The 24,796-nt window shown below is 42.5% G+C and overlaps 2 protein-coding genes across 2 annotated transcripts; both read right to left on the bottom strand.

Annotated features, from left to right (window-relative positions):
• Positions 1-238: 238 nt before the first annotated feature.
• Positions 239-18,045, bottom strand: LOC116334294 (casein kinase II subunit alpha'-like). The gene is made up of 13 exons (XM_031757703.2): positions 17,782-18,045; positions 11,815-12,191; positions 11,618-11,729; positions 6,315-6,416; positions 6,142-6,192; positions 5,918-5,977; positions 5,230-5,313; positions 3,844-3,954; positions 3,658-3,759; positions 2,827-2,927; positions 2,571-2,719; positions 1,820-1,907; positions 239-694 (listed from the first exon to the last, which is right to left on the bottom strand). Exons 2-12 carry the CDS (start codon positions 11,919-11,921, stop codon positions 1,834-1,836), a joined length of 1,053 nt encoding a protein of 350 aa, XP_031613563.1. The 5' UTR covers positions 11,922-12,191; positions 17,782-18,045; the 3' UTR covers positions 239-694; positions 1,820-1,833.
• Positions 18,046-19,566: 1,521 nt separating this feature from the next.
• Positions 19,567-24,434, bottom strand: LOC116334304 (zinc finger protein 319). The gene is made up of 2 exons (XM_031757713.2): positions 24,054-24,434; positions 19,567-23,056 (listed from the first exon to the last, which is right to left on the bottom strand). The coding sequence occupies exon 2, from the start codon at positions 22,886-22,888 to the stop codon at positions 21,125-21,127; it is 1,764 nt and encodes a 587-aa protein (XP_031613573.1). The 5' UTR covers positions 22,889-23,056; positions 24,054-24,434; the 3' UTR covers positions 19,567-21,124.
• Between the last annotated feature and the right edge of the window lie 362 nt (positions 24,435-24,796).

Genomic DNA, 24,796 nt, shown 5'->3' with positions numbered 1-24,796 from the left:
GCTAAGTATACTTTAGAAACATAAGCTTTAATGGGGTTATTTTTTATAAACAATTATTTTAGTTGTCATGTCAGGACTCTGTGCAGTCCTGTAAGACACAAAAATAAGGTACAGTAGCCTCCAACGACTGAATTAGCTACTGACTACACTAAACATTAGAGACCAGGTCTCTGAGCTATGTGGACCGTAGTGTTTGAAGATAAATTTCAGTTCAGAGACAATAAAAGTCCAGAAGACACACCTTTAAATAAAAATGGTTTATTCTCTTTTAATATAGCTTTTGTTCTATCCATAGCAGAAAAGAGCCTCCACGCCACTCAGTGCTTAAAACCTGCAACTGGATCTGAAGTCGTCGCTGCGATAACCGACAAAGGTCTTCACAGCAATAACACCAGCTTGATACCCATCCAACAAGTCACTTTGCTCATTTTAAAAACAAGTGGAGATGTTGGCAGGTAGGAAGAGAAGGAGGAGGAGGAGGAGGAAGGTGAAGGTGTCAGATCTGACTCCGGATCTGATTTATTTGTGACTCAGACCAAGCAGCGCAGATTCCCAGGGTTTTGTTGGGAGGAGTTTATTCCGTGCGTTTTTGTTTGTGCTGCAAAATTGACATCTTGCTCCAGTATGGCTGTTGATGTGGAGGCAGAGGTTTCTGCCACGAAAAGGTCACAAGTTGAGGTAATAAAGATTCTTCCTGAATGGACAGAGAAAAACAAATACTGAAAACTCATCCTGTAATCACAGAGGTGTGAGTAAGCAGAACACAAGCAAAAGGAAACTATTTAATATTCATAACAGGCCGACTTTGTCTAAGCAGGTTCTGTTGGAGCAAATATTTCAAACTGAGCCTGTCCACAAATGCTGATGCACAGCTGCTGCTTTTTATTTTAAGGAACAGTAACTTTGGCTCGTGAAGGATTTTATTTTTTCAGTCAGGCAGTTTAAAATCATCCTAAAATTTTCCAGTATTGTTCCGCAGTCTTTCCCGGGTCACCACAGGGTGTCTGAGTAAATAAAGAAGCTCCATTTAAGGCAACCACAATAGAGTGCGTGCAGGGCCGGCTGAACAGGAAAGAAGATAACAGTGACGCTCAACATGAGGAGGAAGAGGTGAACAAAATCATCAAATTTCAAAACAACAGTGTAGACAGACCATTGGCTGCAGTTTCAGTTTACATTGTTTGAATCTTGGTCTCAATCTTGGCCTTATTTCAGCTCACAGAGTGAACAGGCTGAGGTGCACCTTCCCCCACTCCTTCATTTCTACTCTTCACTACGCTCGCTGATAAAAGTCAAAATGTCTCCAAAAATAAAAAGAACTTTAGTTTTACATCAGTCCAAAGAAGTTTTTTTTGTCTTTATTGATTACTGTGCTCACTGTAGTAGGGAATAAACTTAAGGAACAACAGAACATACAAATGCACCCCTGGTAATGCAGCATGTTCTAACACTGCCCCCTGGTGACAATAAACTGCTACAACATGCAGAAAACAGCCTGAAGCACAAATGCACGACCACGTTACGTGCTGCTAGATAATTCCAGACCCCTTCTGAAGAAGCTCGGCTTGTGCTGATTTTGGTTGAGATTTAATATCCACTGAAATAATGTGTCAGACAGACTCAGACTAAAGCATCTGCATTTGGAGGAAAGCCTGTAGCTTCTGTGTGCTGCAGTGGCTGTAATCACTTCAAAAGCCAACAGTGAGCCTTTCATTCATGCATGCACGCATTTGCATGACATGTAAAGTGGCACATCCAAGCTTTTGCATACCTCTACATCTCTACATATTATAAATAGAGTATTTGCTGTGTGCCTTACCTGTTCTCTGGTTATCATGTTGCATTGGAGCTGCTTATTGCCTTTGAGCCATCTGTGTTGGCATTTGCTTGTTCCTTCACCACAGGATCTGAGACATAAACACAAAATGTTTTCCGTGAGCTTTCTTGTCATTTGTTTAGGTCGTCTTCAGGCAGGAGGAAAGAGAGAGGAAGAGAAAGCAGACACAGATGTGGCCAAACAACTTTCTGACATGACTTTTGTAAACTCTTTGCTGATGAGTGCACGGGCTCTGCCACTTGTTGTGGGTCACGTTAAATTTTTAAAAATGTTTAAAAATTACGTCATGTTTAGTCCACATAACAGACATCTTTGATGTGGACTGAGAGACATTTTGCTTTTTATCTTTTAAAAAGCAAACGGAAAAGTGAATTTCTACATGATCAAAAAAAGAATTCTCCTGATTTTAAACAATGATTCTGGAAGACGAGTAAAGTATTTTAATATAAATGTTGCTTTGTCAGCATCATAAGGAGTATCAGCTGATCGAGTGAAAATATCAGATCAGGTCCACAAGGCTGAAGACGAACAGGCTGCTGGTGTTTCCGGTTACTGTGTGTTTGACCCCTGTGGTGACACATCGCTGCTTTATATTTGGTGAATGGAGTTAACGGATAAAATGGAAGAAGAGCTTGTATATTGTTGAGAGTGAAATCAGATGTGTGACTCATTATTTCAGCAGACAGCTGTTGTTGAGTCGTGCTGGGGCTCGGGCAGAGCGCGCGGTACTAACAGAAGTACGGGTGCTGCATGGCCTCGGCCGCCGTCAGCCTCTGCTGGTGGTCGTAGCGCAGCAGCTTGTCCAGCAGGTCCAGAGCCTCTGGACTCACCAGGTGCTGGTTCTCTGATTGGATGAACTGCTCCCAGCGTTTCCGTGTTTGCCTGGAAACAAGTGACTATTAACATCTAGTTGAGCTGCCTGGGTGTGAGCTGCTTTCAATACATTTGAATATGTTTCAGCTGTTTTACGGGAAGTCAGCGATACTCACTGCCCCAGCATGTCTTTGAAGCGAGTGTCCAGTTCTATGTGATATTTGTGCAGGTAGCCAAAGAGCTCATCGGTGCCGAGAACCTTAGCGATGCGGACCAGCTGGAAAACAAGATGCATACCATGTCAGTGCGCCCCCTAATGGCTCAAATATGTCAGTGCACTGTCACAACAGAAGACACTGTTTATGAAAGCAGAAACAAAGACAACACAGTCAGTCAGTGGCTTTTTACATCCCTGTTGATCGAGACCTGAACTCTGACCTTTTAAAAATAACATGTTATCTGTTGGCCGTTTTATCCTAATTGAGTGAAGTGTTGTTACAGTTAGTGTAGAAATGTCTGAGTTACAGCTTTCAGGGCATGAAGTGGAGGCTGACACAACAAGCTGTGGCCACCTCCTTTTAAATCAGCTCCTTCCACTCACTGTTGTCTGGATTTTTCTTAGAAAACACATGGCTTATATTCAGGTCACTACTATGTATTATTATTGGCTTACAATTTATTATGCAGCTGGATAGTGTAGTGGTAAGACTACACACCTTCGGAGCGGGAGTCACAAGTTCGATTCCCACCCGGTATCCAGTAAGGGTCCTGGCTAGACCCCTCATGCTAAAAACAAAAAGCCTTGGAATGGCGCGGCTATGTCTGCAGCTCGGACACAAGAGTTTCACTACATGTTGTACTCTGTATAATTGTGTATGTGACAAATAAAGGTTGTTTGTTGTTGTATTATAGTTAAAAAGCATAAGTATAACCCACCAAAGCATTTTTGTCTCTGACCCTGCAGGATCACATATTTCTGAAAAACCACTTCATGCTGTCTTTCTTACCTGGTCATAGTTGTCCTGGCCATGAAAAAACGGTTCCTTCAGGAAAATCATACTGGCCAACATGCAGCCGAGACTCCACATGTCCAAACTGTAATCATACATCTGAAAGAACAACACAAAACTGAAAATGAGCTCAGAGAAAACTGAGACGGGCAGGTGACCGTGTTCTACTGAGTGGAAGCATACCTGATAGTCCACTAGCAGCTCGGGGCCTTTGAAATAGCGCGAGGCCACCCTGACATTATATTCCTGAGCGGGATGGTAAAATTCAGCCAAACCCCAATCTATAAGACGCAGCTGTCACACACAAACAGAAAAGACAACATTACACACAGTGTCTTGTTGAACCATTCTGAAGGTTCACATTGTGGTTTGACAAAGTTACAGCTCAAGCATTAGCCGTTCTCCCACTAGGACCTACTCACAGCTCGGCAGTGCTCGACATGGTTTTTAAGGTTTTCCATTAGGGGGTAGTACCTGGTACTTCGTCTTGATGCGTTCTCAATCATCCAGGAAAGTAAATCTCCAAAAGTTGAATCTGTTCATCTGGACGTAGCGTTTTGTGGGAGAAACGTTTCGTCACTCATCCAAGTGACTTCTTCAGTCTCAGCTGACTGCAGGTTTCCCCAAACCTTATAAACAGTACATTTGCATAATGACTGAAACCAGCCCACTGAAGGAACAATGGGCTGTGAGGTCAGTTCCTTAATCATAATTATGCAAATTCCCAAGGAGGAACGCTGGTTTGAGCGCGGAGTCAAGGAGGCCATTTACGTGAAAAGGGAAAGACCATCTCTGAATCGAGGAGGGGGCCTAAGGGTACATCTTTCGCCATCTTACAATGCTGTGATTGTAGCCATTCCCCAACTCTCTGTGAATGGTACTCATGGCCATTGATCAGTGTTCTTTGATCAGTGGGTTTTGGTCAGTGATTGTTGATCAATGGTCATGGGAATTTGCATAATTATGATTAAGGAACTGACCTCACAGCCCATTGTTCCTTCAGTGGGCTGGTTTCAGTCATTATGCAAATGTACTGTTTATAAGGTTTGGGGAAACCTGCAGTCAGCTGAGACTGAAGAAGTCACTTGGATGAGTGACGAAACGTTTCTCCCACAAAACGCTACGTCCAGATGAACAGATTCAACTTTTGGATACCTGGTACTTCTATAGTACCCACTCGGCCGGGGTTCCAAGCGATCAACAGACAGCATGTGATCGACTGGTTGGTCAGTTATGTCACTCGACGGGGCATGAGAGTGTTTCCTTCACAAAAATCAAAACCACCATTTTTTTAAGGATCCGGAAACGATGGAAAGCCTCACAAAAATGAACCCCGTCACCCAAAAAACCCACAGAGTGAGCAGCAGGTGTAACATCGCCTCGACTTCCTCCAATGTCGAGTACAAATGACGTCACGTGGCTATCACGACTGTTAGGTGGCACTCAATTGTAATTGAAAATGAGTCGAGCCGAATATGTCCTAATGGAAAAAGGGCTACAAGTGTTTGCAGTCACACAACTCGCCAACATTCCAGCATACAAAACAACCCATAGAAGCATCAGCAGCACCTTCCTCAGCTGGTGGTCAATCATCACATTGTGCGGCTTCACGTCCCTGTGCATGATCCCCATACTGTGACAGAAGTCCAGAGCCTTGAAGAACACACAGAACAGTGAGCTGCTTATCATGGTGGCGTTCCATCCAAATGTACCTCCAAAAGTCACTTTTCCCCTCCATGTGTGTCCCACTCAAATTCAAATGTTGTGCGCATTCAACATATTCATAGATAGCATTAATAAAACCACTGAGGCCACCTGCTTTGTCTGCTAATGCTCAGGACAGCTTATCTGAATGAATGTTTAATGACGTTCTATCATCAGTGAGTATTGCCGGAGCATATGGACTCGTGTGTTATCATGTGACAATACTGTGCAGGCTGTTTAACAGTTACAAAGTTTAATTGCTTTAGTTTGTATTAAACTCAAGTGTTTAACAGTCGTATTACAACTTTACTTAAACCTTCCTGGATAAACAATACAGAGGATGCTTTCATATTTGATTCGTGCTGTGTCATTAGATATAATCCTGGCTCGCTACTGTTGCACTACAGTGTGGCTGCTGGCACCTTGTGGCGACAGATTCACACTCTGAATTAGGAAGTCCCTCAGTGACCGCAGCACATTTGAAGAGTGGTACTCTACTCTTCCACTTTGAAAAGTGAGGATCAGTTTACATGTGAAAACAAAGTAATATTACCTTTAGAAGCTCATACATGTAGTAACGGATATCGTAGTCTGTCAGCTTCTGGTAAAGCTCCTGTGGACCACACGAGAGACATCAATGTAGGAAAAGTGTTCTGATGTGAGCAGCTGGCCTCTACACATGTGGAACATTAACTGGAGGGTTATGCATGTTATTAATAATGGACATCAACGTGTTTGCATGGATGGTAACCCTGCTGGTAGTCCAAACTTGAGTACCTTAAAATCTGTGTTATTGATGTACTCAAAGACTAGCGCTGGTGTTCTGGACTGCAAAGAGAGGACAACACATGGCTTCACTGAGGAGAACAGCAGGTATTACTGAGTTACAAGCATGACTGGATTACCATGGCTCACACGCACGCATGCAGCTGCCAGTTTTCACAACTCACCACCGGGTCTTTGACCGTGTCCACCAGGCGGATGATGTTGGTTCCTCCTCGCAAGTTTTCAAGAATTTTGATTTCGCGTTTGATCTTCTTCTTCTTGACAGGCTGAGTAGAGATGGACACTCACAGTCAGCACAATGGTAATAAGTGGAAATTAAAATAGGGCGCTGCTGAGAGAATGCATCTTTGGGCATCCAAACACACACACACACACACACACACACACACACACACACGCACACACACACACACACACACACACACACCCCAATGGTATTTCCAACATTATGCTGCTCATTTAAAATTTTTAAATGTTCTGTGGATAACAGAAATAGTTACAATAAAGCTGCTACAATAACCATGAAGTGACGCCACATACACAGTGAACTTACCTTCATGTGCATCATGTGTTAATAAAAGCTTGTCACGGCACAAAAATATCTACTTATTAAATATTCCTGCTTATTTTTTCTAGATCATCAACAGCTTCTTTATGTTCTTTAGCTTCTTTATCTTTATATTCTACTTAAGGGTTTCTGTTCCTGTAGCATTAACTGCATAGTTATTTGGTAAAATGTTGGGTATTTCATTCACTTGGCTGTTGATGCCACAGCCTCTTTTTTTGTTTGTTTTTTTGTTAACTCCTGTCCTGTCTGGCAGCTTATGCAACCAGAATTGTGATCTGAATGCACTGTTGAGCCAAACAACTTGTTTTTCCAATATTAGCTCTATAAATTCTCCATAGGCTCCTCTGGTATACAGTTTGATAATGTCTAAGATGGGACAGGTAGTAGAAAGGGGAAAAAAATAGGCGGGGGGGGGGGGAATAAAACGACAGAGTACAAACAGAATTGCACAATGCATCGCCAGTTAATGCACCTTAAAACAAAAGCAATAGGTACATAAATCAGTCTTTCTTTGGTGTGTGTGTGTGTGTGTGAATGAGAGCGAGGAGTTTGTGTGTATGTGTCACATAATACACTTAAAAATGAGTGTGAGAAGCATTACTACCCCCCAGGAGGGGTGGGAGTCCAGGACCAGAGGCGATGGGCAGCCAATCCCACTAGAGGCCTGCGGGGCCGAGTTCAGGATCCCAAAGCAACAGCAACGTCCAGTGGGGAGTGGTAGGGAAGGTGAACCCCTTCCTCCATGACCAGGCTCAGCAAATCCACCCACATGACTGCTCTACCCACTGTGACATACGCGACCCACAGCCCTCCATCAAGAACCTACGTGTATGAACAATGTGCCATATGAGGGAGCGCTGGGATATGTAAGACCAGGAGGACTAGAGCACTAGCCCAGAAGGAGAGAAGCAGCAAACAAGTGGCTCAGTATGCACCCCATTTCCCACGCCCCACCACAGGGGTGTGCAGATGAGCCCAAAGGAACCACTCAATTACAACAGACACAAAGCAAAAGGGACACGGCACACTGATCTGGGTCTTGGACAAGCTGCACCCAGCAACAGCTGCTCTCCTCACCTGGACACCCTACCCCACCCAATGGGCTTACAGTTACCCACGAGCCCCATGGTGCAGACCGGACGTCCCAACGTGCGCCAACACACACTACACTGCAAGGCAGTCAATGGGGTGCAGACCAACCCTGTGCAAGAAGGTACCCAGCGAGACACCAGGCAACCCTGGGCACCAGGTCTCCCAGCCTGGGATCAGGACCCACCACCCCAAGATTGCTAGGCAGCACCCACCCCAGTCCCCACCCCAGTCCCCACCGCTACCAACTGAGGTAGAGACCCAGACTAGGGCTGGACCATATCATACCGTTCACAGTAATACCGGTATAATGTTAGGCAACGATAGGAAAATGAAATATCGCGATAGAATGTGGGTAAAACGCGCATGCGCAGTGCCTTTGTTTTCATACGCACATGGCGGAAAAAGCATGGCGGAGACGGAGAATGAGAAGAGCGAAAGTGGATCGTTGAATGAAACAGATGAACCAGAACTGGTTTGTAAAAATGCTGCAACTTCAGTGGTGTGGAACTGGTTTAGTTTTTGTCCGTCAGATACACAACAAAGCACTATTTTTGGTAGAGCATGCTAGCGGGCCGTCGTTATTACCGTGTTTTTTGGAAAATACGGCGCACTTAAAATCAGTCCTTTAATTTTTCTGAAAATCGACAGTGTCCCTTATAATCCCGCGTGCCTTATGTATGAATTCTGGTTGTGTTTACTGACCTCTAAACGATTTTATGTACACGGCGCTCGAAAATCTGTCAAATGTTTCAGTACGACTTTGCTAAGCTACGAAGCCGCACCGCTAGATGGATTGTGGGAGCATTACGGCTACTGTAGGCAGGCCCCTCACGGAGTGATACGTACTGTGCTTCAACATAATATCACCGTACTGTGTGTGTATAAGCTCTTTTTAAGTTTTGTGGATATTATACATGGTTATGCTGAGGATATGTCGGCCAGTTTCCACTGGAAATGCCTTTTGGTTAAACTGTCAGTGAGGAATTTGCACTGTTACATTTTTATATAACTTTAATGCACATAAAAAACAGCTGCTTGTTTAAGTGAAAATACACTGATGTGGTTTTTTGCACTAATAAAGTTGTGGAGCTGTAAAGTATTTTATCTCGCATCAATTATATTGTTATCGCAAATTTTTAAATATATATCGTGATAAATATTTTTGGTCATATCGCCCTGCCCTAACCCAGACACCCCAAAACAGCAACTGCAGCTCCCAGGGAGATGCCAGATCCCAGTAGTCCCAGAGACCACCCTCATCCTGCTGCAAGTCATACAGGGAAACGGGACTACAACCAAGCATCCCCACTAAGTAATGGAACTGATCAGTGGGACCAGAGAGAAACACATTCATCCAGCTGGTTTTCTGAGGGGCAGGCATTCTCTCCAGACTGATGGGATCCAGAAGTAAATTGATGCCACAGCCTGTTCATAAACCATTTGACCAATAGATGATGCCAGAGTACAATGTAAGGTTTGACAGGTTAAGAGAAAGTAATCTGACAAAGAAAAGTCAGCAAGTGCCAAAAAAGGCTTAACAGAAGACATTTTAAAAATGCTTCTGGATTTGATGAGCTTTTCAGAAATGGATAGCTGCCAAAGCGAGAAGACTCATGTTACCACAATACAAATTATTTCTATGATTAAAGAGCAAAAACAAAGGATGACTAGTAGAGATTAGAGATGGACCGATCCAATATTACGTATCGGTATCGGTCCGATACTGACCTAAATTACTGGATTGGATATCGGAGAGAAATAAAAAATGTAATCCGATCTGAAGTATCATAAAATCACCTCACAAAACGCGCTACTTGGCGTAACCCAGCTCGGCGCATCGGAGCAGTATGTGTCACGTGATAGAGCGGCTGTTGTCTGCGAGACCTGTCAGCGGTCTGGTGGAGCATTTGGAGCATCGCTACATGCTTCCTAACCGCGACATTTCATCTCGGCGAAAACCATCCCAGAGAAGTAAAGCAAGTGTGTAAGTTCATCCCTGAATGTTTGCATAGTATTTCCATGTTAAGCTTAACAACTGATATATTGAGCCACAGCTGGACTGGTCATCGGAGTTGCATATTGAGGTGAAAAGGAAGCGATTTGTCCCGTACTTCAGCTAGAATTAAAAAATAGACACAAAGCTGGAGTTATTCTGTCTTTGCTGCGCAGTTGCATCTACTTCTCTCATTCACTCCCCCTCCCTCTCCTGTTATTACTTCAAACATGAAACTGATCAATGATCAGCTGATCGACTTTTCTGCCGCAAGTCCCGTCTTTCTTGTTTGTTTATCGCCCACTTTGCGCTAGAAAGATGAGACCAGCGGATAAACAACTGCAGCACGTTTAAGCTTGATCAGCTGTTGTTAGAATGTATTTAATATTACTTTCTAGTATCAGCTGATGTTTGCTGGAGCCACAGCTGTAAAAGTTGCTGGTCATGATATCGGTTTGGATATTTGGTGAGAGGGAAACATGCAGATGAAACCAGGAGATGTCCTTACTGAATCATCAGAGCTGAACAGGTGATGGAGAAACAGGTTTACCTTTTAGGTGACATGAATGAGTTGAAGAGAAGTTATGAACTGTTTCTGAGAGACAAATAACACCAGGATCCTTTTCTAAGTAGCTGACAGCTGGTAACTGTGCAGGGGCGGGTCTAGCAAAGTTTTGTCGGGGGCCAGGTAGGGCATTAACAGGGAGAGGGGGGCACAAAGAAATACTTTTCTTTGTTATGTCATTTAAAAACTTTGAATAAATGATTATATGAATCTTACAACAAAAGTGGTCATCTGATTAAGATGTATAGAAATCCATCATTGTATATAGTAACTAATAAGTCTAATATACCCTAGTAAGCTATAGTACTTTTTCCTTTGGGAAGATACCATAGTGCAGTCTGCAGTTCTGTTGAAGAAAGATATTGAATCTATTTAATTATTGTAGAAAAATAATTGATTTCTGTGCATTTGTTTTACACTTGCATTAAATTAAAGTTGATTGCATCGATTAAGGGTGGGGGGTGGTTCCCTAATATTTTTGCTGGGAGTTGGCAACCCTGTTAGTTATGTTGCTTAATATTTCCACTAAGTACTCTTTAAAATACCAGAATAGGGAGGATGGTTTAGGTTTAAATTTATCAGATTGATCAGTGTTGCTGAACTATAAAATGTTTTGGGTGCAGTGTACTTTTTGCAAACAGGTATAACAGAATAGCTTCAGTCTCTTCTTTTTTAAAACTTGAGTATGAACTTATACAAAATGCAGCAAGATATTTATAAAAAACAGTATTATTGATTACAAAATACGCTATATCAGATTCATATCGGTATCAGCAGATATCCAAATTTATGATATCGGAATCGGTATCGGACCTTAAAAAGTGGTATCGTGCCATCTCTAGTAGAGATTGTAGGTATAACAGGTAAAAAAAACCCAGACACACACACACACACACACGTCTGGTTTGCTATCTTCGTGGGGACATCCCATTGACATAATGCTTTCCCTAGCCCCTTACCCTAACCCTAACCATTAAAAATGAATGCCTAACCCTAACCCTAAACCTAACCATAACCTAATTGTAACCCTGACAGTAAAACCGCATTTTGAGTGTGAAAATTGCTTTCAACCCCGAGGGGACCTGGATTTTGGTCCCCACGGTGCAGAAAGTCCCCACCAGGATAGTAAATGTCAGATTTTGGTCCCCACCAGGATAGTACGAACCCATACCTGTACACGTACACACACACACACACACACACACACACACACACACACCCCTAGCAAAAAACTCAGTCTACTGCTTACCTTCAGGATTTTCACCACCACTTTCTCATTATTGGTCACATTTATGGCCTCAAACACTTCACTGTACTTCCCTCTGCCCAGTTTACGCACCAGCTGATAGTTGTCTTGATTACTGAGAAAGAGCAAAAACATTTTGGCAGTGATTAAAAATTCATTAAAAAAAATCATGCTCTCATGAAGCCAACATGTATATATACCTCCAGTTTGGCACATGAGCATCGTAGTCCCAGTACTCTCTGTTCTTCTGTGTATTAACGTCGGTGTAAACCCGAGCTTTGCTGATGGTCGGTGTGGGGCCAGGCATTGCTAGCTTTGAGGATCCGAGTCGAGGACCTTCACCGCCTTCTAAATACTTGCTGGCTCGATACTGGAAAGCAGCACACCGACTCTCCAGAATATGCGGCTCTAAGGTCCCTGAGCCGTGCTTACCATTGGCTTTGGCTGCTCGTGCCCTCTGATGAAAGCTGTCAGGCTGGTCTGACACAGTCGCCGTGCAGACTGACAGAGCTACAATGACTGGCTGAGTGAAGCCCCTGAGCAAGGTGTTCAGTAGGATGGGATGAAGAGCCGCCAGCTGCAGGAAGACAGAGGAGACGAGCATAACTATGGGTCAAAGTAAAGTCTTCAAAGTAAAGCTCAGGCTCTTTGGAAATGTGTGAACATTTCCATGTGGTGGCAGATAGCTGCATAACATTAAGGACACAATAACACAGGTCAACACGTCAAAGTCATCAGAGATAAGTTTATGTGGGTTCTTTCATGCCGATTTCAAATCTGTGTTTAGTTTTTTTTAGCGCGTACAGTTTCTGTGATGAAGCTAGTTACATATTGCATGATAGTTGGTATAATTAGCCTAAGCGTATTGCCAGATTTAATGACAGTTCCCTGTGTTTTATGTTACAGACTGCATTACCTGTGATAGATTTCAGTTGTTACTAGGGCTGGGCCATATTATACCGTTCGCGGTAATACCGGTACAATGTTAGGCAACGATAGGAAAATGAAATATCGCAATAGAATATGGGTTAAACGCGCATGCGCAGTGCCTATGTTTTCATACGCACATGGTGGAAAAGCACGGCGGCAACGGAGAATGAGAACGGGGGGAAAGCGGATTGTTGAGTGAAACGGATGAACCAGAATTGGTTTGTAAAAATGGTGCCACTTCAGTGATGTGGAACTGGTTTGGTGTTTGTCCGTCAGATACACAACAAAGCACATTTTTTTGTAGAACATGCAAGCGGGCCGTCGTTATTGCTGTATTTGTCGGACTAAGGTGCTCGTAAATCTGGGAGTAATCTGGGTCCTAAACTCCGACAAACACTGTGGCATCACTGAGAGTTAAAAACTGTCTAAATTCTTTCATCTTTAATAAAATGATCAGCGTTGCTGCTTTACCAGGTGTAACTATGAAGTTTAACATCCAGGCATCCATGAAAACAGAATTTATTACATTTAACGGAGTTAGAAGTTAGCAGGAAGCTAGCTCGCTAGTTTCCACCTAAACATGATATAGCATGTTCTGACTGAGAGATTTCTGAAACATTCAAACGTACAGCTCTGCTATCACTTCCAACATAAATGAAGACAGAAAACTAAACAGCAGTGACGTTTGTAGGGTTACTGAAGTTGAGCTAGCTGGTATATAATGATGTGCTATGTGATCGTTAGCGACACAGCTATGTTAGCATAACATAAACACAGTGAAGCTGGAGGATGAACGCTAACACTTTTCCACTCAATAAAAGTTAACGTGAGGGTTCCCGATGGTTAGGGACAAATGCAATCGCATGGCAGGATGCTGTAAATGGACCAAACTTCAGTCAGGAGAACAACTGAGATAATCCATCCACAATACCAGGTTAGTCATTAATATACTGCAACAACATGGGAATAGAGCAGCTGTGAGAGAATACAGCATTAATGAATCAATGGTACAGAAGTGGAGGAAGCAAGAAGAATGAGATGAATCAAGTTTGATTTATCCGACTGCTTTGTTTCTCTTAATGTGTTTTATAATCCCGTGCACTTTATGGTCCGAAAAATACATATTTGACTTTTTTATTTGGCACACTGCAGTTTAATGTTGCAAAGCACCTCTTTTTAACTTCAGTGGATATTATACATGGTTATGCTCAGGATATGTCAGCCCATTTCTACTGGAAATGCCTTTTGGTTAAACTTTCAGCAAGGAATTTGCATTTGCACTGTTAAATGTTTATTTAGCTTTAATGCACATAAAAAAACAGCTGCTTGTTTAAGTGAAAATAAATGGATGGGGGGGGGGGTTGCACTAGTAAAGTTGTGGAGTTGTATTTTGTCTCGCATCAATTTTCTCGCATCAGTTATATCGTTATCGCAAATTTTCAAATATATATCGTGATAAATATTTTTGGCCATATCGCCCTGCTCTAGTTGTTACCATGCCTAGAAATTGTATCAATCATCCAGACAGTTTCTGTTACGTGTGTGGTTCATTCACGACGTCGCCCAATTACCACAGACCTTAAGAAGATGTACATGTTGTACTTTATCCACTGGGTGACCAGGATAAATCTTGGGCTCCACATGTCATCTGCAGCAGTTGTTCCAATGGACTGCGTGACTGGCTAAATCTGCGACTTTGCAATCCCGATGGTGTGGCGGGAACAGCGAGATCATCTCAACGATTCCCATCTTTGCTGCGTGAATATAACCGGATTCTCACAAAATTGTATATCCCTATCTGGATTCTGCAATAAGACCTGTTCCTCATGATGACTTAATTGCCTGTTCCTGTACCGGCACATGATGGATTAGCTTCTGTAGAAGGTGACGAGGAACACGGTCAAGGTGCATCTGGTTACAATCCAGAGTCATCAGATCCTGATTACATGGCCAATGAAGATTCAGAACCAGAGACTTTTACACAAGCAGAGCTGAACGATCTTGTTTGTGCTCTAAACCTGTCAAAAGACAAAGTAGAACTTCTTGCTTCGAGGTTTAAGCAGAAGGATTTGTTTGCCAAGGGTGTTACTGTAACTCACTACAGCAGTCGAAGTCATAACTTGACAGTGTTCTTCACTGCTGATGGCTCACTGTGCTATCGTCATGACGGACTCCTCAGCAGTTTGTCACGATAGGATGTTCCAGCTGAATGGCGTCTCTTCATTGATTATTCACAACGAAGCTTGAAGGCAGTCCTACTCCATAACGGAAAAGCCAAACCAAGCGTGCCGATTGCCCATTGTGTTCATCTAAAGGAGTCCTATGACAACACAAAGACGCCACTTGAATCAGTTGCGTATAAAACTCATCATTGGAACATCTGTGGTGATCTGAAGGTGATTGGTATGTTGATGGGAATGCAAGGAAGGGATATTTATAGGTCTGCAGATCAAGTCTGTTTTGCAGGATGAAAGGTACAAACAAACTCTCTCAACAGCCGAGTTTGAAGCTTGGGTGGCGTTCAAGTGGCTCTGCGAAAACTTTCTGGGCACCCACAAGTCTCCTGGATACAAGGAAGGAGTACAGCATCTGCTCGATTCCTACCAGAAGCTGGGCCGTCGCATGTCATTGAAGATACACATCCTGCACTCACAATTTGAGTTCTTTCCAGAAAATGTTGGCATGGTGAGCGATGAACAGGGAGAGCGTTTTCGTCAGGATATTCAGTTAATAGAGCGTCACTACCAAGGTTTCAGGAATTGTAGCATGATGGCCGACTACTGCTGGATGCTGTACCACAACAATCCGGACACAGTATACACAAGAAAAATCATGTGCTAAGCATTTTTGAAGAAACTGTGGTAGCTGAGCAGTTTTTATGTGCTTCTTCATTTCACTTTGTAAATATACTTGAATTCATCTTGCTATTCACCAAAGCTCCTATTTCATTCACACATTATTTGAACTTCGCATTTACCAATTTTAGATGTCTTATGTGCACAGCAGTTGCAGTCATCCACAGAGAAAGAAATTCACCTGGACCAGATTAAAGCAGAGACTACTGCTCCATGATTATGGCCAAAATATAAACATAAGAATTTTAACATATAAATGCTTCCACATCCATGTCACGCTATATTCCAACTAATATACAAATCGTTACTTCAAAATAAAATTCATCCTCAATCACGTGAATATCTTAAAAAAAATATATGTATATGTGACCAAAAAAATTACAAAAAAAGTTTATCACAAAGGCTTCCAATTTTATAATCTGCTGCATTTGTGATAATTTCTTTACAGACATATAAGGTGTTTATTCACCTGTTTCAAGTAGATCTTCACAAAGCAAAGGTGAAAGCCTTTCACTCCCTTCACTGTACCTGCCTGATGTGAATAAAACTTGCAGAAAAGTACTCAACAGCTTTGAGATCCCTCTACAGTTCCCCACGTTTTGCACAGTAACAAAACCTGCACAAGATTTTCACATATCTTTAGACAATAAATCTTTGTTACCTGATGTTTATTGGACACGTCTTTGGCCAAATAAAATCTGACAGCACTGTTGACTTCACTATATCGTTGGCATTAATTTAAGAACCACATGCTTATCTTTTGCTTTGCATTATATTGGTTAGTATGCATTTTCAATATCGGTTAATCAAGTTCATTTAATGCTGGAAGGCCAAAATTGTGATTGAAATTAAAGCTGATTAACAGTGGAACCCTATTAGAGACTTATCAGCGTGCTGTCGAAAGTGATTTTCAGAAGAAGTCTGTACAATTCAGGTTCAATCAGGTCAAATAATTGTGTGCAGTTGCCTTTTCTCACATGTAACACATGACAGGACAGCGCAATACAGGTGCACTGTAAAGAACTGGAAACGCTACATTTGCTTTAGGGGAAAGTGCTGCCTGAGTAAAACATGCAGGAGGAAGGACTTCACCAGACTGTGACCTGCTCTAATTTCACATGCAAGCACATTGTGTAATGCATACAAATATTCAGTGCTGCAGTGTGTGTGTGTGTGAGAAAAGATATTCCTGTCAGCACCTCTCAGGAGTAAGAGCAGTTTATAGTCATTTTCCGACTACTGGTCATTTTGTGCCCTTTTCTATTATCACTGTGTATCCATTTGTGGTTTTGGGGGTCATTTTTACATCTTACCTTAGTTATTTATTCATTTATTTATTTATTTTTAAATCTGTAGTAGTTTTAGTTAATTTCTTTGTGGTTATTAACATTTTGCTTCTCTTCATTAAGCACAGCAATCAAGAACTGGTCTTAAGAATTTCAAGAATGAGAAACATGCCTGCCAATCTGTCAGTCCCAGCATGCATTTCTGACAGTTGTGCATTGCTAAACAATGATGTCACGTTCGTAGCAATGGAACCTTTTTCTCCTTGTTATGTTTCTCCCCTGCATTCAGAGTCACAGATAATAACATAATTGTAATTGTACTGATGTGAATCTGTGCAGACCTTTGTTGTCTCTGTTCATTTTTGAGTATCTGTTGTCGTGTAATCTTTTTGGGGGCTGTTTCTTTCCTTTTCACGTTGACCATGTTCGGACTTTTTGTGTTTGTGTAGCAGTTCTCTCTGCGGAGGGCAAAGGTTTCGCTTGAATATTGGGAGAAACACAATTTAAGATGGGGAAATGAGGGTCCTACCTCAGAAATTATTGAACATCAGACGATTTCAGGAGAATTTTGTAGATACATATATTTTACTTACTGAGGGTACAGGTCTCCCGCGTTCCCCCTTTAAAACTACAGCTATTTGCGATTTTGCAGGTGCAGTGCTGGGGATCCTCGCATCCCTTGGGCTCGTGCCCAATAGGCCTGTTTTTAATAATCTATCTCTGCCTGTTTTGAACCAGCGCCATAAACACCTTTCTCTTAAAGACAAACCCTGTGGAATCCGTCACAACACAAGAATTTTTCACCATCCACATTTACACTGTATAACAGAAACTGCAGCATCCAGTCCAGCTGGTCACCACTAAACTACCGTAGCATATCTTAAACATACGCCTAACGCTAACTAGCAACGTTTACCTAGCTAGCTTCCTTAGCATAAAATCTTAAAAGGCCAACAATAATGGAGCAAGACAAAGACGATGGACGATGATTTTTCTGTCTTTATGCATAAGGGACACATACACACCACAGGCTGTGTGCCAGTGTGACTTTTCTGTGACGAGAAATCAATAACGGGGCTAAAGTTAGCCTGCTAACCTCGTCGTAGAAATATCCGAGCTCGGAGGAAGTCCGCCCAACATCAGAGTTAGCTCGCTGGCTCCCGTTATACGTCGCTCTTCGTGCAGCGAAGCCGCTGCAGCACGTCTGAAGTTATTGTAATGGGTGTGATATTCACACTGTCAATGATGTGATAGTTATTTCACTGGAGGGGTGGTGGTGATGGGGGTACATCTAGCAGCGGTTCGTTAGCAGAAATAGGATGATCTTCCCTTAGACAGCCAACGTCACCCGGAAGTAAAGCAAGCCTTAAACGACAGATGTGAAAAAACAAGACCCCCATTTAAACGATTAATTATTACTAAATATTTTCCCACGTATTATTTTCCTTTAGTAACTTTTGAAAGCTGCTTGACATTTACCTGCATTTATTTATGTTTGTTTTTAGTAGCAGGGTAGGCAAATATATTTACTCCAGCACAAATTTGGTGCAATTTTATACTTTCTTCTTGCAATCCACATCAACTATTTTGTCAGTCTTTACTACACGTTATTTTACAAATACATATTAATATAATATCTGCATCGAAAATAAAGCAGCGGATGGTGTGACAGCGGAGTATCTGCTTTTTCGTCCTCTTCTTGTCCTGCCTGGCATCTCCGTATTCAACATGCTTTGTCCAATAAACTCACTATCCCTCATCTCCAAACCATTGCTGCTTTGCCTGTCTCCAAACTGCTCAACCCCCATGTCTCCCTAACATCTCTCTTCATAACTCCCAACTGCAATCTTCTTATCTTCAGCTCTGCCGCTGAATTGCTTTTTGTCGGAGCCACTGTCCCCAAACTACACATCAAGCAAGTTCACACCACCATCTTGTAAATTTATCCAAACTACAAGTTAAGATTAAGTGATTTTCAGTTACCAGATTACTAGTATAAGTTGATATAAACAAATTTATTATAATAATAATAATAAATAACTAGTAAGGATTTACTGTTGATTGTACTGCAGAATTTTCCAAATTACATTAAAAACAGCTACAATTAAAATTCCTACAATACCTAAAAAGAATACGCTGCTCAACTAAGTTTAGTAAATATTACCTATTTTATGTAGAACCTCTGGTCCCAATTTGTTCAGTGGTTAAAAAAAATTAAATGGATTTTTCCGTGTATTTGTTTATACCCAGTTATTCTTTCCCTACTGACAGACAACCTGGCGTTTGGCTTGTGTACTCTAAACATGTACTAACATCAGGACATTTATGTTAGTACATGAGGAAGAACAAGACTGCCAAGACACATAAACAGCAAATAAACATTAAAAAACAAAATGACAGAATATCATGCCAATTTTATTTTTTCATATTAATCTGAAGAATGCAATGGGATAGATCTCTTTTCAGTGAGCTACTGTAAGGCTTTCCTGTCTTAATAGCAGGTCAATTATAAATTAGTAACAGTTGCACCTTTTTCCCTAAAAACTCACCTCCATGTCCACGTACACCCATCAACGCAAACTTGACAGTACAAAGCAAATTCAGTTTACATTAGAGCTGGAATATTATGATTCAGTTTTATGGTAAATGGACTAGTTCTCATAGCGCTTTTCTACTGTGAGCACTCAAAGCACTCAACCCCCTTTCAAACACCCAGCGCTGCCGTATTTATTCAAATAAATCTGATTGTAAGTAGAATGTAGCCTAACCTGCCTTGTGTATGGTTGGCTTGAATGGTCACACCATCCCTGATGTCCATCCTCTTTAACCTTCATCATCCATTCCGCCTCCTGATAATACAGCTGATGAAAACACTGTACACTTTAACTGTCATAAGGGTGGTTTATTTTAATTGTCTGTATACAGTATGAACAGGAGCCTATATTTGATATCCATATGTGTAAATCAGTGCTCCATTACAATTGCTAACCCCATACTGCAGCGTGAAGCAGACTCACCAGGATCTTTAACCATAGCACACAATCCATCCATCTCACTTTCCCATTGCTAATCCCAGCTTGTGATCTTTTAAACCCCCAAATCCTTCTTTTAAATATACTGCAAAGATTGTACAGAATATAGAAATCCACACAGTAAACTAAAGGTACACACACTTTTTTTAAACTTTATCCCTGGTACAAACCAACACATAAGTGGCAACTTTGAGGCTAGTCATACTAATCTGCTGAACATCTGATCTGGACCAAGGGGAGGCTAGAATCCCATGAAAACATAACAAGGCCAATTCTTGAAAAATAATAATAACAATAATAATAATAATAACAATAATAATAAAAATAATAATACTTTTGTTAGATCTATCGTACAGTAACTAATGTAGCTAATTTGTGGCAAGTGAGCAACATAATGCTTTGAAGTCCTGTCGGGTTAAACGTCCTTCTGGAAATGGAACTAAAGTGCTTGCAAAATACAGCAAGCTCATTCATAGTAAATAGAAAAGCAGGTAACGTAAGCACTATACAGATCTCAATGTTTACATAGCGTATACACACAATCTATAATATAACAGAGTAGACTATGCCATTAATCAGTAGTCATAAATATTACATTGTGCATGTTCTATTGCACATGTCAAGTGTTCGTATGACATAATAGGTATAGGTTAGTTACCTACATGTCATCTGTTTTAATACAAAGATGCAACAACACACATTTCATAGGACACTGGCTATACATTTTCACAATCCACTTGTATTTTTTCCTTCTTCTTTGATGTTTTTCTAAATAAATCAAATCTATAATACAACAGTGATATTAAAGTGTGATAAATATTCATGCACAAACAGATGATACTACCTAAGACCTAGCATGTGAAAAGATACTGCAGCTCAAGCCAACTGCTGGAAGGGAGGACTTTTCTTTGCGCTATACTGGACATAAAATTAAACACCACAAAATGATTGATTGGTTTAAAAAAAACAAAAAAACAAACAAAAAGAAAACAGAGAAAAAACAAACAACAGAAAAATGAAGGCACAAGGATTGCAGAGGAGCCTACACATGTACTGGAAACAACTATCGGGACGTTCTTGCCATCTTTCTTAACAGAATCAAACGGGTACAAAACAGACGACCACATGCAACCACAGGATAAGGTCCCACACAGTATTAAACAAAATCAAGATCTTTCCACGTTTGACATTACACATTACTCTTTCTCTGGCATTAAAAAAAAAAAGAAAAGGAAAGGAGAAGAGGGAGCCTAACCCCCTCTGGCGATTTACCTTTTACTCAGAGGATGAATCAAGTCTTAACATTACTGATGCTAAAACTCATAGTTAATGGGGGCATGTTCTAAAATACAAATGAGCAAGTGGAGGCTGGCACATTTCCTGCCCAGGGCTGGGCAGCAGCTCAGCTCACGGGATGCAGGGAGCTTCAGGAAAACTCTCGCCCTCTGCGGTGTGCTGGACCGTGTGCTCCTGCAGGGCTGTGAGGTCAACAAAACGCTCACCACACCACACGCACTTAAACTGCGTCTCACGCGAGTGCACACTCTGGTGCTTGGCCAGGTGCTCACGCTGCTTGAAGCTCTTGTCGCAGCTGGCGCATTTGAAGGGCTTCTCCCCCGTGTGAACGCGGCGATGGCGTTGCAGCTCGGACGAGTACCTGAAGCGCTTTTCACAGTCGGGGCATTTGAGCGGCTTCTCCCGCGTCGGGTCACAACGGTGCTGGACAAACTCGGAGGATGACACGAAACGCTTGTCGCACAGCGAGCACTTTAGCGGCTTCTCTGTGCAGTGAGAGTTCTGGTGGCGCTGCAGCGTTGAATTCTTTTTGTAACCTTTGCCGCACACGTCGCACTTGTAGGGTTTCTCCACTTCGCCGCCACATTTGTGCCGCAAAAGTTCTCCCGACTGACTGAACGACTTCTGGCAGGAGGCGCACTTAAAGAGGCTTTCCATGCCATGTACCTGCTGGTGGTACAGCAGGTGGGATGGCTGGAGAAAGCCCTTATCGCAGAGGTTGCACTTGAAAGGGCGGTCAGCTGGGTTCTTGTGAGTGCGACGGTGGCGAACGAGGGCATACTGCTGTTTGAAGCTCATCTGGCACTCCTCGCACTGGAAAGGTCGCTCCTCAGAGTGGGTGCGCTCGTGTTGTCGCAGGTCAGACGGCCGCTTAAAGCTCTTTCCACATGACCCACAGCGGAAAGGCCTCTCGCCTTCTGGCTGGCATTGATGGTGCAGAAGCTCAGATGACTCCTTAAAGTGCATCTCGCACAAATTGCACTTGAAAAGGTGCTCACCTGAATGAGCGTACATGTGCCGCACGAGGTGGGAGCGGTGTTTAAAGCTCTTCTCGCATACAGCACATTTATATGGTCTCTCTGAGCTGTGCGTACGCTGGTGGTGTGCCAGGTGTGAAGACTGACTGAAGCTTTTATCGCACGTGTCACATTTGTATGGCTTTTCGCCAGTGTGTATCCTTTCGTGACGTGTCAACTCTGACAAATGGCGAAAGGACTTGTGGCACACGGAGCACTTATATGGCCTGTCTGGTGCAGAAGCCTCAAATGCAGGAGGAGACGAGGCACTGATTGCTGCGCCTCCACCGGATGTCTCCCCGGTAGAGGGCTGCTGAGGGTTGGCAGCTGACGACGTGGGGGTTGCGTTTCCAGAACCCGGCCGGTAGGTTTTCTCACAGATGGAACATTTCATTGGATTGTTTCCGTTGCCATGTGAGTTGTGATGCTGAGCCAAGGAGGTGAGTAATGAGAAACCCATCTTACATACACCACACACAAAAGGCTTCTGTTCCACCTGCACACACTGATGCTCTAAAAGGTCTGTCGCCTGACTGAAGATCTTCATGCACTGCGTGCACTGGAAGGATCTGTCTTGAGTTACCATACACTGGTGCTCATGGGGGTTGGCCAGGTGAGATATGTCGTGGCCACAGGCTCCGCACTTGTGCCCTCTCTCGCCCCCTACCTGCAGCGAAGGCTGCTGAGCTTGAACAGCATGCTGCTGGCCATGCTGGGGCTGCTGCAGGGAGGTGTCTGGCTGCAGGACGACTCCATACACAGCACAACCCAGAGGGTTGTCAGTCCCTTGGGGAAGCGTGTGCACAACAGAGGGTGGAGCCACTGCATGCTGCTGTTGCTGTTGCCACGCCTCCGTCATCTTCCACTTCGCATGCAAGGGCTCAGCACTCGGGAGATGACAGGGGAATTTCAGTCCCAAACTGAGAGAATGGTGGATGTGGTTTTCAAAAATGGAAATGAGCTCACTGACAAGAGCTCAGTGCAATATCTCTGTTTACACGTGTCCTCTGAGACTAGGGGAGAAAACCTGTTTGGAAAAAAGAACATAGATTTAAGTATGATTGGCCAGCGAACACACAAAAGGGAGTGTAAAATATTAAAGCATACAGTTCCCACAGTATGTAACACTCAATAGAAACAGCAAGCAAGTAACATCAATTTACAAAACTTACTATTGGCTACAAGTAATACGAGCCTGCCTGAATTTCAGATTTAGACTGTGGTGAGGAAAAACTGAAAAATACCCTAAATTTGAGGCCTAAAACTTGTCCCATACTTATGCTAGAGACAGAAGTCAAAGTACTTCGTACATTTAGTTAGCTAATGCAGATGTAGAGTGCATGTATGTACTTCTCCAGAAAACCCTAAAACCCTCAGCTAAGCTAGCTTCGAGCATTACCATAACCATAATTATTTGGCTCGGTCTAATTCCTGAAACGTAACTCGGGAAATTAATAGACGAGTTTTTCCAATTACAAGTATGTTTTAAATGCAAGTGGTTTACGATTCAAGGTTTCGTCTACTCGGCCCTGAAAATAAACGCTTTCTTACAGCGTATTTCATTATTTTTTCCCCTCGGTTCAAGGGAGTAGCTTGCTACCCGACGTTAGCTTGTCAATTGCGATAGCTAACAGCTAACCATTAGTAACAGCTAACGACACTAAACAACTGGACTTCCTTAGCAAATAATACCGGTTTTCTTTCACTGGAAAACCACTCTAACTTCCCATATTTCTTCGTCATAAACTGCATATCGTGTCGTAAGTCAAACATTGCAAAAGCGACTCAAGTACCACGGGCTTTAAGCTATATTTTTTGGTTTCAAAATGCCGCTTCATGACAGGCCACAATAGCGTTTATACTGGTCTAACATTTGATATGAACCTTCACTGTATGCAGGACCCAAATCAAACTAGGCCTCCCCGAAGCTGCGGGAGGAAATCCGCCTCCTGCAGCGGAGTCTCGCACGTTTGCAAAAAAAAAAAAAAAAGCATTCAGAAAAAAACGAACTCACGATAACTTACTTGAGGTGCTTAGCATTGCTTTTCACGGCCGTCTTCGGCCTCTGGTCGAAAACCGTCGGTGTTTTCTGGACTCGGAGGACCAGCGGTGGAAGGGATGCGGTTGAAGCCGGACGCCATCCTCTAGCAGACGGACGGACACCGGAAACCGCCACGCAGCGAACTGTCGCCGCTGTTACTGCGATACCATGTTAGAGAAGCACTGAGGAACCAAAACGAGCTCCGGTGGAGATAAAACAACTCTCGCTGATTGTTGGAAGACTTTACAATCCACCACAAAAGCTAAAAGGTGTTGTTAACGTATCAGAAAGTCTACTTCCCCGTTTTGACAGTAGGGGGGAGTGTTTCAACTCTGTACGGTGTCTCAACAGCTCCATCGTGTACACCATGAACCCCCACAGTCTCAACTGAAACCATCGTTTTCAACCGACAGACAAAACCGCACAAGTTAGGTGAACTTCTCAGCAGCGATACTTTTGTCTAATATAAAGCTCATTTCACTTAATGTCTTCCCCCAAAACGCGCCGTTGCCTAAAATCAATATTAAAAGCAACAATTTTAATAACAATGTATTTATATTTTTCAACATTGTTGATATTGTTCACTCACCAACAGGAAGAACATGTTTCTGTGTGTCACAGGAAGAGCGAGGCAGCCTTCCTTTTTTTTTTTACATTCTACATTTGCTCAAGTATTTTTAAAAATTAGAGTCCACAGATTTATTTCTAAAGTTCTTATAATAACGT

Source organism: Oreochromis aureus, linkage group 1 (genome assembly GCF_013358895.1).
Source record: "Oreochromis aureus strain Israel breed Guangdong linkage group 1, ZZ_aureus, whole genome shotgun sequence".
NCBI classification, from domain to species: Eukaryota; Metazoa; Chordata; class Actinopteri; order Cichliformes; family Cichlidae; genus Oreochromis; species Oreochromis aureus.
The sequence above is the reverse complement of the archived record's forward strand: the minus strand, read 5'-3'. Positions and strand labels throughout refer to the sequence as shown.

Excerpts from the sequence above, each read along its gene's own strand:
- LOC116334294 (XM_031757703.2), bottom strand. The coding sequence starts at position 11,921 with ATGCCTGGCCCCACACCGACCATCAGCAAAGCTCGGGTTTACACCGAC. Across the intron at positions 11,730-11,814 it reads GCTCATGTGCCAAACTGGAG|TAATCAAGACAACTATCAGC; the intron begins GTATATATACAT and ends GCTCTTTCTCAG. Across the intron at positions 1,908-2,570 it reads CATGCAGCACCCGTACTTCT|ATCCTGTGGTGAAGGAACAA; the intron begins GTTAGTACCGCG and ends TTTATGTCTCAG.
- LOC116334304 (XM_031757713.2), bottom strand. The coding sequence starts at position 22,888 with ATGACGGAGGCGTGGCAACAGCAACAGCAGCATGCAGTGGCTCCACCC.